This window comes from Phodopus roborovskii, unplaced genomic scaffold, assembly GCF_943737965.1.
Source record: "Phodopus roborovskii unplaced genomic scaffold, PHOROB, whole genome shotgun sequence".
In the NCBI taxonomy this organism is placed as follows: domain Eukaryota; kingdom Metazoa; phylum Chordata; class Mammalia; order Rodentia; family Cricetidae; genus Phodopus; species Phodopus roborovskii.
In genome coordinates, this window is record NW_026125295.1 from 9109482 (window position 1) to 9124502 (window position 15021).

The window sequence follows — 15021 nt, forward strand, 5'->3', positions numbered from 1 at the left end:
TGCCTGACGTTTCCACCGGTGTGTTTGGAAGGTGACCCTCCAGGTTTCGTCACTATCCATCACTATGAAAACTCACTAATACTGTTACTGTGTTGGAACTTGCTCTTTAGGGTTGTCTAACTCTGGGTTCTGGCTATGGCCACTCGAATTTGGCTCCAGAATAAACAATTTATCATCCATGAGCAGTAAGGTCAGATGCCACCTGGCTCCAAGCGGGAGGACCTCGACCTTGGTAGAGGGCAGCCTGGGTTACATAGGGAGACCTCATCTCAAAGGAACTGAGACCTCTTGAGAACGTAACCCCAGCCACTATCATCATTTTCCATCACTGGGCCCCCAGCCCCTACCCCCACCCCCAATCCCTGTAACCGGGGACCACAGCCACACATCCTGAGTACATGAGGCAGGGAGCAGGGTTGAGCGTTTTCCTGGGGGCTCCATTTACAAGACATCAGGTTTCATTTCTCTAGAAAAGCATCTTTATGAATCTTGCCATAAAACAAAGCACCATTAACATTTTGAACAAACTGAGACGATGTTCTTCTCAGATACAGAACATAAATGACCTCGCCATGATTCTGGAAAAAGTTCAGTCCTGCCACAAAAGGACTCAGACAGCAACTGGGAGCCAATGGGCTGGCAAGGCAAACAGGCTAGGGAAGCAGAGCGCTGCTCTCTCCGAGGGATGGTTCGCTGCAGCCGGTGCCAATTTAAGAAGCAAATGGACAGGGCCCGGGGGAGTCTGCTCCTCCCTCTGATGGTCAGAAAGAGCTACTGTGGAAACGGTTTACCGTTGTTATGAACTCAATTGCACGTGAGATTTACCAGGGCAACAGTGCTAATAAAATAAAATCAAATCCCCATCGTTCATGTCTTAGTCCACCTTATGTTGCCTTAACAGAGCACCCACGAGCGGGTGATTAATAAAGGACAGAACTGGGAAGCCCAGAGTGGGTGGCTATGATGGTGAAGGCCAAGATTCTAGGCCCTAGAATGTGGCAGAAGCCAGAAGGAACAGGGGCTTATGCAGACGACAGAAAAGGGGCCAATGTCCCACAATGTCTCATCCCACAGAGACAGACGAGTCCCTGGGACCCGCCCCACTGACTCAAGCGTCTCCCGGAGGTCCCACCCCCCACAAACAGCCCTGAGCAGTCGCAGGCGCAGTCCTAGTGCATGGGCTTTGAGAACACTCAAACCACAGCAAATTAGAACATGGATTTGGCCATTTCCTAGTTACTGTTCTGCTGCTGTGAAGAGACACCTTGACCAAGGCAACTGTTGAAAAAGAAAGCAAACGGACATGGCTCCGGAGCAGTAGCTGAGAGCTTTGCGTCCTTTTGAAATCACAGAGCCCCCAGTGACACACCTCCGTGTCCTTCCCAAAGACTTCCACGAACTATGAGCTGAACATTCAAACATAGGAGCCTGGGGTGGGAGTGGGGGCGGGGGTGAGGTGGGGTGGGGGCAGGGGTGAGGTGGGGTGGGGGCAGGGGTGGGGTGGGGTGGGGGGCAGGGGGTGGGGTGGGGTGGGGGCAGGGGTGAGGTGGGGTGGGGGGCAGGGATGAGGTGGGGTGGGGGCAGGGGTGAGGTGGGGTGGGGCAGGGGTGAGGTGGGGTGGGGGCAGGGGGTGAGGTGGGGGCAGGGGTGAGGTGGGGTGGGGGCAGGGGTGAGGTGGGGTGGGGGGCAGGGGGTGGGGTGGGGTGGGGGCAGGGGTGAGGTGGGGTGGGGGCAGGGGTGAGGTGGGGTGGGGGCAGGGGTGAGGTGGGGTGGGGGCAGGGGTGAGGGCAGGGGTGAGGTGGGGTGGGGGCAGGGGTGAGGTGGGGTGGGGGCAGGGGTGGGGTGGGGTGGGGCAGGGGTGAGGTGAGGTGGGGGCAGGGGTGGGGTGGGGTGGGGGCAGGGGTGGGGTGGGGTGGGGGCAGGGGTGAGGTGGGGTGGGGGCAGGGATGGGGTGGGGTGGGGGCAGGGGTGAGGTGGGGTGGGGCAGGGGTGAGGTGGGGTGGGGGCAGGGGGTGAGGTGGGGGCAGGGGTGAGGTGGGGTGGGGGCAGGGGTGAGGTGGGGTGGGGGCAGGGGTGGGGTGGGGTGGGGGCAGGGGTGAGGTGGGGTGGGGGCAGGGGTGAGGTGGGGTGGGGGCAGGGGTGAGGTGGGGTGGGGGGCAGGGGGTGAGGGCAGGGGTGAGGTGGGGTGGGGGCAGGGGTGAGGTGGGGTGGGGGCAGGGGTGGGGTGGGGTGGGGCAGGGGTGAGGTGAGGTGGGGGCAGGGGTGGGGTGGGGTGGGGCAGGGGTGGGGTGGGGGGCAGGGGTGGGGTGGGGTGGGGGCAGGGGTGAGGTGGGGTGGGGGCAGGGGTGAGGTGGGGTGGGGGCAGGGGTGAGGTGGGGTGGGGGCAGGGGTGAGGTGGGGTGGGGGCAGGGGTGAGGTGGGGTGGGGGCAGGGGTGAGGTGGGGTGGGGGCAGGGGTGAGGTGGGGTGGGGGCAGGGGTGAGGTGGGGTGGGGGCAGGGGTGGGGGCAGGGGTGGGGGTGGGGTGGGGGCAGGGGTGAGGTGGGGTGGGGGCAGGGATGGGGTGGGGTGGGGGCAGGGGTGAGGTGGGGTGGGGCAGGGGTGAGGTGGGGGCAGGGGTGAGGTGGGGTGGGGGCAGGGGGTGAGGTGGGGTGGGGGCAGGGGTGGGGTGGGGTGGGGGCAGGGGTGAGGTGGGGTGGGGGGCAGGGGTGAGGTGGGGTGGGGGCAGGGGTGAGGTGGGGTGGGGGCAGGGGTGGGGGCAGGGGTGAGGTGGGGTGGGGGCAGGGGTGAGGTGGGGTGGGGGCAGGGGTGGGGGTGGGGTGGGGCAGGGGTGAGGTGAGGTGGGGGCAGGGGTGGGGTGGGGTGGGGCAGGGGTGGGGTGGGGGCAGGGGGTGGGGTGGGGTGGGGGCAGGGGTGAGGTGGGGTGGGGGCAGGGGTGAGGTGGGGTGGGGGCAGGGGTGAGGTGGGGTGGGGGGCAGGGGTGAGGTGGGGGTGGGGGCAGGGGTGAGGTGGGGTGGGGGCAGGGGTGGGGGCAGGGGTGAGGTGGGGTGGGGGCAGGGGTGAGGTGGGGTGGGGGGCAGGGGTGAGGTGGGGTGGGGGGCAGGGGTGGGGGCAGGGGTGAGGTGGGGTGGGGGCAGGGGTGAGGTGGGGTGGGGGCAGGGGTGAGGTGGGGGTGGGGGCAGGGGTGGGGGCAGGGGTGAGGGTGGGGGTGGGGGCAGGGGGTGAGGTGGGGTGGGGGCAGGGGTGAGGTGGGGTGGGGGCAGGGGTGGGGTGGGGTGGGGCAGGGGTGAGGTGGGGTGGGGGCAGGGGTGGGGGCAGGGGTGGGGTGAGGTGGGGGCAGGGGTGAGGTGGGGTGGGGGCAGGGGTGAGGTGGGGTGGGGCAGGGGTGAGGTGGGGTGGGGGCAGGGGTGAGGTGGGGTGGGGCAGGGGTGAGGTGGGGTGGGGCAGGGGTGAGGTGGGGTGGGGGCAGGGGTGAGGTGGGGTGGGGCAGGGGGGGGGGGGTGGGGGAGGGGGGTGAGGTGGGGTGGGGGCAGGGGTGAGGTGGGGTGGGGCAGGGGTGGGGTGGGGTGGGGCAGGGGTGAGGTGGGGTGGGGGCAGGGGTGGGGGCAGGGGTGGGGTGAGGTGGGGGCAGGGGTGAGGTGGGGTGGGGGCAGGGGTGAGGTGGGGTGGGGGCAGGGGGTGGGGTGGGGTGGGGCAGGGGTGAGGTGGGGTGGGGGCAGGGGTGGGGGCAGGGGTGGGGTGAGGTGGGGGCAGGGGTGAGGTGGGGTGGGGGCAGGGGTGAGGTGGGGTGGGGGCAGGGGTGAGGTGGGGTGGGGCAGGGGTGAGGTGGGGTGGGGGCACTCTCATTCAAACTACTGCAATCACGGATGAGATTCTGTTTACAAGTGAGGAAAGTAAATCCTCGACGGTACTAATGCCAAGATGCCAAGCGTTTAAGGGTTGCTTTACCCGCTAAAAACTCCACAAAATAAAATTAAAAAAAAAAAAAAAAATCAGTGTCAGGAGGATGAAGACAGTTGAGCAGGCAAAGGCACTTGCAGCCAAGCCTGAGGACCTGAGTTCAATCCCTGGGACCAGCACAGCGGAAGGAGACAGCCCAAGTCCGCTTGCGCGCTACACACGTGCACACATGGAAATTAAAATATAGATAAATACAGTAAAAAAATGTCCATGTGGCATGGGGTAGTTAAAAACCCCGACAGTGATTTGATTCTCAATACGGACAAGATAGATGCTCTTTTGAGACTTGAGAGTGATGGTCCAATCACTGTGTAGATTACAAATGGCTCCTGTGATGGTCCAATCGGTGTGTTGATTACAAACGGCTCCTGGTTATGATTTCACAAGAAACACGTCTGCACACAACATTTAAAGACCGCTTCTCATGGCACACATCTACACAAGCCCATGGCCACCAAGTCAGTGGAAACAGAATGAGCCTGCAGACGCCTGGCAGAATTAGGGCTGACAGCTCCTCACTCAGCACAGGTCCCAAACAGAAACAGAAGATTGGTCAACACGCCACTCGGACACAGAGAAGAAAGCAAACAAGGACACACTGGAGTGAGACACGACAAACACCACTCTGCAACTATGCTGGAAGCAACGCCACTCACTTTTCATGCAGGGTAACAACTACGCAAAAGCACACCCCTAGCGTTCACTGGTACACAGCAGGTGCAGGGACAGGCGGCCGGCCAGCAGCCTAGGCCGGTGCACACAGGGAGATCACAAGTTCAAGGACAACCTAGAGTACATGAGAGTCCAAAAACAAAAACCAGAAAAATAACTGCAAAGCATTCTACTCAAAGTGTGTTTTTAACCAAGTTCTGGAAATAAAAACAAAACCCAAAGTCTAGCTACATGCTTCTGATGCCTCTCCCTCCCTCAGAGTTGCTGGATGCACATTTAAAAACTGCACGCAGGTTCTCGGTAAGGGGGAGACGGGAAGGCATCGTGTTGAACGCTTAGTGCAGGTCTGAGCACTTTCCTGGAGGCTCTGATCCCAGCATCTGGTGGTGGTTTGGGGGAGGAGGGGTGCTAGGCACGCGGTGCACACCTGCAGCCTCAGACTGAGGCCGGGGGAGTGCCGCAAATCTAAGGCCAGTACGGGCTACACGTGAAGACGCCTCTCAAGCAGAATCAGTCAATCAGTCAATCAGTCAATCAGCCAATCAACAAATGAGGAGGCAAATAACTTACTTCATTTAATAAAATGACTCAGCTATTCTTGCGTATTAGTATTTAAAATATGCCTTGCCCCTAACGGAGTCATGGCTATGTCATCATTTAATTTTATATCTATATACACTTTATGAGTTATATAAAATCTTCCCATTTTAAAAATCACTTGCCTCAGGAGAAACCTGTGAATCCCTCCCCTCCCCCCCAGGAACATTCTTAGACATAGTAAAGACCGAAGGGAATGTGACTTTTTCATTTACATGAGTGTTTTGCCTGTAGAGTGTGTGTGTGTGTGTGTGTGTGTGTGTGTGTGTGTGTGTGTGTGTGGTGTGTGCATGCAGTTCCCACACAGGCCAGCAGATGGCATCATACCCCTGGAACTGAAATCACAGAAGGTCGTGAGCTGTCACGTGGGTGCTGGGACTTGAACCTAGCTACTCTAGAGACACTGTCATGCCCTTAACCACTGAGCCATCTCTCCAGCCCATAAGGGTTTATGTCAACTTGACACAAGCTAGAGCCATCAGAGAGGAAGGTGCCTCAACTGAGAAAATGCCTCTGTAAGATCCAGCTGTAAGGCGTTTTCTTAATTAGTGATTGATGGGGGAGGACCCAGCCCATTGTGGGTGGGGCCGTCCCTGGCCAGGTGCTCCTGGGTGCTATAAGAAAGCAGGCTGAGCAAGCCATGAGGAGCAAGCCAGTAAGCGGCACCCTCCATGGCCTCTACTTCAGCTCCTGCCTCCAGGTTCCTGCCCTGCTTGGGTTCCTGTCCTGACTTTGTCTAGAAATAAACAGTGATGTGGAAGTGTAAATAAACGTCCCCAACTTGCTTTCAGTTGTGCAATGCTCAACGTTTTTTCTTCTTCTTTTGGAACTCACTATGTAGATCAGGCTGCCCTGGAACTCACAAAGGTCCACCTGCCTCTGCCTCCAGAATGCTGGGGTTAATGAAGTGTGCCACCATACCCAGCCGGCAACGTAGCTCTTTTATTTTAATCCGACGCGGAAAATAAAAACCGAGGAGAAGATTCAATATTATGAGTAGGTGGGTGAATGCTACATAAAGTGAAATCCAATTTTTACATATTAGTTTAGCAAAGACATCACCATGACTGCAAATACACAATGGTGTGCAAAGGGCAAAGAGCAACGAGGTGTTTTGATAAATTAAACAAAAAAATCAATTTTCAAGAAAACAAGGAAAGATAGTCTACATTTTAAAAACATCAACCACCACAATGCAAAGCTACAACGACTCAGAGCATTCACATGTCTCCCTGAGGGTATGCATATGACATATGAGCTGTCCGGGGTGGCCACATGCCAAAATCCCAACTCCTGCACTTGAACGTGATGGACGTGATGGCAAGAGAACCTCGGGGCTTTGCTGTTAGAATTTCAGACAGAGACAATACATCCTAACGTTTACATGTTCAGATCAAAACAAACCGCTTCTAAAAAACCAGCCCACTGACTCCTGTGCTTAAAATGCTTATGGGATGGGGGGGGGGGATCACGGTGAGTTCACGTCTAAGCCTTGCTGTAACCATTCTCAAAATCAGGCAGTTCTGTGTGTCCCTGCTTCTTCAGGGTGGGGAGGCTCATCTGAGCAGAGGGAGTGAGTGCAAGCCTTACTAAAGAACAGACTGGCCAGCAGGTCTGGAGGGGAGGATGGCCTGCCGGTGGTGGTGGCGAGTCTGAGGGCAGCCTGCGGTGCAGAGAGACCCCAGTTCATGGGAACGAGGGCTGTGCACTTGCCTGCCACGCCTTGATCCCAGCCCAGAAAAGAGTACATGAGATGGGCAAAGGGTGAGGGCCTGAAAAGACACTCTTGTCCTGTCCCCTCCGGTGGCTGATAAACACCGTGGCCAAAGCAAGCCAAGAGGAAAGGGCTGATTTCATCTTACAAGTCAGGGAGGGGAGCCAGCGCAGGACCTCAGGCAGGAGCTGGGAGCAGAAACCGCAGTGGGATGTTGCACGCAGGCCACCTGCTGGGGACGGTGCTGCTCGCAGGGGTCTGAGACCTCCAGGGATTATCAACCAGGAAACGCCCCACAGATGCGCCCACGGGCTAAAGTGAGGGAGGCTGGTGCTCACTTGAGGGGCTCCTTTCCCACGACACAGCTTCAAAATGGGCAAAAGAACGGGGCACGGGCTTGGTGCCCCCTGGGTGCCGTGCCTGGGTACGGCCCTAAGAAAGTGAGGCCTGCCTGCATTGTCTGAGAGCTCCTAACAGGCCAGGACTCTGCACTGCCCAAAGGCACACAGGCTAAACCAGGTAGAGCAAAAACACCAACACACTGCACGGAGACATAACGGCCCCTCCCCTGAGGAGCAGGGCACCCTGACATTTAAAACCGTGTACTGTAGTCTGGACACAGTGGCACACGCCACACGCCTGCGGGCAGGACAGGTGCCAGTCTGAAGCCAGCCCTGGGGGACACAGGGAGTTAGAGGCCAGCTTTCCACTACAGAGTGAGACCAAGTGTCAAAAAAAAAAAAAAGAAAAAACACAAATCACCATGCACACAAAAAGATGCTATTGCCTGCGTATTGAGTTTTGTTTTTTTACTTTTAAAGAGTTTGGGTTGTGTGTGTGTGAAAGATGTGCATGTGTGCACTTGTGTGTGAGCCAGCATGCTCCTACCCCGTAACACGCCACACATGCACCACGCCACACATGCACCACGCCACACATGCACCACGCCACACATGCACCACGCCACACTTGTCACACAGGACACAAGCCCAGCTTGCTCCGGCCTCTGTTACCCTGCTTCATGAAGTGTCTCTCCGTCGATTTCCCACGTGTACACTGAGCTAGCTGGCCTGCCGGCTTCTGGGGATTCTCCTGGCTCTGGGAGTGCTGGGCTACAGACACTCGTGTGTGAATCTGAGTTTTACCTAAGTTTTCGAACTCTAACTCAGTCCTCTGAGCCATCTCCCCGTGACCCAGCTTCATCACTCACTTTGAAGAATCACCCATCCCATGGGGGCACAGACTCAAGTAAGGAGTTAAAACTTGTGAATTCGGGCCAAGACGGCAGCAAGGATGGCAGCCCGGAGCAGGGGACCTGGGCAGTGACCCCCTCGGCAGCTGCGCTGCGGCGCTGGCCTCCCAGTACCTGGTGAAAGCCGGGTTGTGTTCCGTCATGGCAACGAGCAGCTTCAGAGCGTAGGCGGGAACTGGGTCGGGCTCCGTGAGGATGTGCTCATACCTGAGGAATAAAATTCCAGAAGTGACTGCTTTCCCCCTCACAGGCTGTAACATGCCCACATCTGGGTGTGAGCACAGGTTAGACCAGGGGAGCCTTGGGTGGTGCCACCCACTCCTTGGGACACGGCAAAGTCGGCACTGAGCGGTGCAGCCAGCAGGAGGCGTTGGTGCTGCTGTCGCTGAGTCACCCACCCCGCCTTTGGGATCCCACCCAGGGCTGTGCCTACACTTATATCCCTGGCTAAGACACAGCACGGTGACAGCCAGGGCTCTCAGCTCAGCTCAGTCACAAGGGGAAAGACGAAGGTGAGGGAAGAATCCCACAATCCCACCCGCATTTCACTGCACCACTGCATTCTCTTGCTGGGCCCATTCACCTCCTCTCTCTCTCCCTCTCTCTCTCTCTCTCTCTCTCTCCTGTCTGTCTGTCTGTCTCCCTGCACCTGCTGGGCAAGTGCCCCCACACGGAGCTGTGCACATGGGAGCGCTATCCTTGTATCTGAGGGAACCAGAGAAACTTCCAGATGTCTTCTGAGCCACAGGAACAGAAATTAGAAAGTGCAAGTCACGGTCATTGCGGGACAGATTTCCTACAACAGCTAAACGAACCTACAGTGTGTTGGGAATCCATCTGAATCCCAAATTCTCACAGAAAAAGCCTTCTAACCTCCGAGGAGGAATATGTTCCTCCTCTGCATTCCCAAGAACGGAGCCCTGGTGATGTTATGGGTCACGGGAGGATTCTTTTTTAAAGATGAAAAAGAAAGAAAGGCTGTGCTTACGTTTCCCGGGAGAGGGATGCTGGGTGCCATTCTGTCATATTGCAAACACATTTTATCAGTATGACCCTTCCATGCTCAACACTGCTTACACACACACACACACACACACACACACACACACACACACACACGACCAAAGTCAGGCCAAGCAGCAGACGTTCCCCCAGGCCTGCTCACTCACCCTGACTGCGAGGTTGAGACAGAAATGCTTTTACTGTCATTCCGTATGCCTTTCCACCAACATCATGTATCATCCTCCCTGCAGCCCCATAAATAACTGAAGCCCGCCCGCCCGCTCACTCCAGACATGAAGCTCCCCACTTGCTCCTCACACCCTCCCTGCCCACATCGGGTCCATTGCCCCTGCCTCTTCCTTGGCGCCATCTTTGAGAGACTGAAACCCAGCAGCCCTGCAGAACCCAGCCACCTCTGTGGGGTGCTTACAGGACAATGACAGCCTCACCCCTGCATTTCCACCCTGTATCCACAGCCTCACCCCTGCATTTCCACCCTGTATCCACAGCCTCACCCCTGCATTTCCACCCTGTATCCACAGCCTCACCCCTGCATTTCCACCCTGTATCCACAGCCTCACCCCTGCATTTCCACCCTGTATCCACAGCCTCACCCCTGCATTTCCACCCTGATGGGAGATGTCATTCTGTATATATGTTTGTCATACTAGTTAATGAATAAAGCACTGTTGGCCAATAGGAAAGCAAGATAGGAGGGACTAGGAGACGAGGAGGAAAGAGGAAGTAGGAAGGAGGAGTCAAGATGGAGAGTCTGGAGAGAGCAGTATGCGGCAGCCGGCTCCTGGTAAGAAGACCACATGGAAATACATAGATTAACACAAATGGGTTAATATTTAAGATAGAGCTAGCCGATAAGAAACTAGTACCTGGCCAACAGCATTATATCAAACACAGAGTCTCAGTGTGTTAATTGGGGCTCGCGGCGGTGGGACAAGACCGGTGGTAGGAGGAAAAACTCTACTCCTTACATATGGAGCCCTCGTAGCTAATGAGAACTTCCACTTAAAATTTAACAAAAGCTTTAAAAAGGGTTTTACAAACAAAAGAACAGAGAAAAGCAAGGTTTCTTGGTAGAAGCATATTTCTCGGTTGGACTCTGACTTGCGAGAGACAAGTAGATTGCGGGGCTCCTTTAAGAGAGGTTTCCTGACTCAGCATAAGCGGCAAAAAAAAAAAAAAAAAAAAAAAAAAAAAAAACCCACAAGGCTTTTAAGAAAAAGCACTGCTAACAATTCATTGGTGTGTACGAGAGCTGGCAATGGCAGTGACCACATCTCCAAGCTGGCAGCATGCTTGCTGGATGGCAGCGTAGACCAAGGCAGTGAGCACAGCTCTCAGTGCTGACGGTAAAATAGCCGCCACAATCTTTGATAAACCGTGGCTGACACAGCTATGACTTTCATTTTAGCAATGTTGTTGTTTAACAGATAAAGACTCGTGGCCAAAAAAAAAGAGAAAGATTCACAGTAAAGACAGATTCACATTAAGAAAAAGCACTAACGGTTTACAGTTCTAAAATATATGTAGCCTTGGGAGAGAAAAGAAATAAAATGGTTTTTAAAATACAGGGAAGAGCTTTAATCCCAGCACTCAGGAGACAGAGGCAAGCAGAGCTCTGTGATTGCAAAGTTAACCTGGTATGCAGAGTAAATTCCAGGACAGATAAGAGTTACATAGAGAAACCCTGTCTCAAAAAATAATAAAATAGAAGTAAAAGAAACAGTAATAAAAAAGCCACAGATGGAGAGAATCTGGATACTGTATGGTATTATATTGTCTTTGTATTGTTTGACTGCTGAGGAACCAACAACTGTTAAAGGAAATGATGCTGGATTAATTCAATTCATATATTTTAAAAATGCTTTGACTCCAAAATTTAAGTCTAAGGACAAGTTACTGGGAAAAAGGATTTCTATTTTTATTTCCACAGAAAATAAAAAGCTGTGGATTCCTTCCAGACTAATGTGGTTTGAGCAAGCCAGATCCCTGAAATAGAGTACCAGGTGATCTAACATTCAAAACAGCTTGAACAAGGCAGCCTTGCAGACTACAGCCAGGATTTCTGCGTCTTCTTAGGATCCCCATGACAGCGCCCCCTATCAGCAGGAAGTAGTTTGGAAAGAATGACGCCCAAATTCCCAAATAGTGTCTATAAATGTTTGTTTTTATTTAAATGGACTTGGTTATAAATGGTTAATGATCACAGCCAATTCTTTTTAAAGGTAAAAAGGGAATTATGGTATAGATATGACTACTTTGTTTTAGAGTGGATTTTCATTTATTGATACAATTTAAGGTCAATTTTGTGATATGTATATTTCTCCTCTTGTTTAGGTATTGTGTTTATATAGCTCATTTAGAAATGCAATGTATAAATTAGTACAGATTATAGAGAGTTACCTATGATAGTAAAATCTTAGAGTTAAGTTAGTTAGGATTTCTAGATATATACAGATGTATTTGACATAGACAGGCATTCTTCGAACCTTTCAAAGACCTACAGAATATGGCATTTAAAATGGTTTAGGGTTTTTCTTGATAGTGAGGCATAATTGCTCCTGGCAACACCACCTGCGTCAGAAAAGAAGATGGACATCGAAGAAACGCGTTATGAAGTTTGCTTTCAATATAGCAAAAATAGCCATTTGGGCAAAATACTGCTCTTGTCTGGACTATTTGACTTTATGCTGTATAAACTGGACACGCGGGACCCACAGGAAAGTGACTGCTGATTCAAGATGGACATTGCTACAGAATTCCTGCTTCATGGAAGAGTCTGCCAGACAGTCTGCAGGACACAGAGAAAAGTGACTGACAAACTGCCAATACAAGAAGACAGTCTGCCAGACACACTATGGCCTATGGGCTGAAGATGGAAGATTACAGAAGAACTTCAGGTGACTGACCAGGCAGTGAGTTGTCTCTATCATTTCTAGAGTTGATATACTATCCTTCTGTGGTCTTTGATGAAGTTGAAGACAGATAGTTATGGTTATAGTTTTCCTTAGTTAAGCTTAAAGATAAGTTACTTAGACTTTAGACACACAAAGATAGGATACATGATAGAATAGTTTCTTTTAATCTTGCTAAATGTTAATGGACTAAATAGTGTTAACTGTGATTCTTATTTGATAACTGTTGTGTCATATATTTTGCTATGTTAAGGTTAAAACCCTTCTTTTTATTTAGACAGAAAAGAGGAGATGATGGGAGATGTCATTCTGTAAATATGTTTCTCATACGGGTTAATGAATAAAGCACTGTTGGCCAATAGGAAAGCAATATAGGCGGGACTAGGAGACAAGGAGGAAAGAGGAAGGAGTAAGGAGGAGCCAAGATGGAGTCTGGAGAAAGCAGAAAGGCAGCCGGCTCCCGGTAAGAAGACCATGTGGAAATACATAGATTAATAGAAATGGGTTAATAATAGCCCATAAGAAACTAGTACCTGGCCAACAGCATTATATCATATACAGATTCTCTGTGTGTTATTTGGGGCTCGCGCAGCGTTGGGACAAGACTGGCGGCAGGAGGAAAAACCTTACTCCTTACACTGCCCTGTATCCACAGCCTCAACCCCTGGATTTCCACCCTGTATCCACAGCCTCACCCCTGGATTTCCACCCTGTATCCACAGCCTCAGCCCCTGGATTTCCACCCTGTATCCACAGCCTCACCCCTGGATTTCCACCCTGTATCCACAGCCTCACCCCTGGATTTCCACCCTGTATCCACAGCCTCAGCCCCTGGATTTCCACCCTGTATCCACAGCCTCACCCCTGGATTTCCACCCTGTATCCACAGCCTCACCCCTGGATTTCCACCCTGTATCCACAGCCTCAGCCCCTGGATTTCCACCCTGTATCCACAGCCTCACCCCTGGATTTCCACCCTGTATCCACAGCCTCAGCCCCTGGATTTCCACCCTGTATCCACAGCCTCACCCCTGGATTTCCACCCTGTATCCACAGCCTCAGCCCCTGGATTTCCACCCTGTATCCACAACCTCACCCCTGCATTTCCACAACCTCCTCCCTAAAGAGAGGCTAACCCAAACACCTACCTCCCACCTCTATTCCTGGACAAGGACAATGTCTACTCCAATTGGTCAGCAACTGTTGGGTCTTGTTTCCAGTTCCACAATTCCAAGTGGGTAAAAAGGACCCCGCTTGGGAATAAAAACTGGGGACCACAGAAGAGACCGGTGGAGAGCTTGAAACGCCTTACATAGAGTTGGATCCACTCTAAAATGTGAAATCAAAATCTAACATTTCAAGTGGGGTCTGTCAGTCCTTGCCTGACCGCTGAGCAAAGTGCATGATGGGAAGGAAGCTCCTCCAGCCAGCTGCAGGGCAGTGAACGGCCAGCCTCTTTGTCATTCTTCAGTTCCTACAGTTTGTGTATGTGAGCAACTATGTGGTGTGTGTGTGTGTGTGTGTGTGTGTGAGTGCCTGTGTATGGGTGAGTGCCCGTGTGTGTGTGTGTGTGTGTGTGTGTGTGAGTGCCTGTGTATGGGTGAGTGCCCGTGTGTGTGTGTGTGTGTGAGTGCCTGTGTATGGGTGACTGCCCGTGTGTGTGTGTGTGTGTGTGTGAGTGCCTGTGTATGGGTGAGTGCCCATGTGTGTGTCTGTGTGTGTCTGTGTGTGTGTGTGTGTGTGTGTGTGAGTGCCTGTGTATGGGTGAGTGCCCGTGTGTGTGTCTCTGTGTGTGTGTGTGTGTGCGCGCGTGTGTGGTGTGGCCTAGTTACCCTAAGGTTAAAATCCCACCCCTGAGCACAGTGGGGTGTGGCAGCCACTGGCTTAGTGTGTGTCCGAGGGCAGCTGAGCTACAGGAGCAAAGGTCCTGTCCCCTCCTAGCACAGAGCATGTGAATGGCCCCACCATGGAGAAACTCTCCCAAACCTTAAGGATCTCGGGCTGTTGCCACTCAATCTCAGATGGACGGAATGGGAATGTGAGATTTGGAGATGAGGGGGAGGGGGCTTGGGTGTGGCTTGGGTCTGGCACAGCCATCAGAGCCCAGCAGGAAGTCATGGAACAGCTATGGCCTGAGGAGCTTCGCCCAGAAGCCTGTGCAGTAACACAGAGCACATGCCTGTCACCCCACGCCAGTGGTCTGTGGTGACATCTCACAGAAGCCATATGGAACAGATGAGGCAGGAGGAACAGCTCATCGAGGCCGGAAGCAGATTCCCCCACAGCCCTCAGATGGGAGCCATTGGCAAAATGAGGCTTCAGCTGTGTTTGAAGCTGAGCAGAAGGTTCAGCAAGAGGGCTCAGTGGGTAAAGGGGCTTGCTGCCAAGCCTGATGACTCAAGGTCCCTGAAACTCACAGGGTAGAAGAGAATCCGTTCCTGATAATTGTCCTCTGACTTCTGGACACACAGGTGCACATTCATACACACCCATACCACACACCACACACACACACATAGACACACACACACGGGCAAACACACGGGCACTCACACACACACACCACACACACACACACACGGGCACTCACCCATACACAGGCACTCACACTCACACACACCACATACACAGACACACACACAGGCACTCACCCATACACAGGCACTCACACACACACACACATACACAGACACACACACGGGCACTCACCCATACACAGGCACTCACACACAGACACACACACGGGCACTCACCCATACACAGGCACTCACACACACACACACACACAGACACACACACGGGCACTCACCCATACACAGGCACTCACACACACACACACACCACATAGTTGCTCACATACACAAACTGTAGGAACTGAAGAATGACACAAAGA

At 53.5% G+C, this 15021-nt stretch overlaps 1 protein-coding gene across 1 annotated transcript in view; it reads right to left on the reverse strand.

The window, feature by feature from the left end:
• The window catches only part of Ulk4 (unc-51 like kinase 4), a 275914-nt gene that overhangs the window by 165601 nt on the left and 95292 nt on the right, over positions 1 to 15021 (reverse strand). The window contains exon 31 of the mRNA XM_051202614.1: positions 8308 to 8400. Within this exon, the coding sequence (XP_051058571.1) occupies positions 8308 to 8400 (93 nt within the window). The remainder of the gene's footprint in view (positions 1 to 8307; positions 8401 to 15021) is intronic.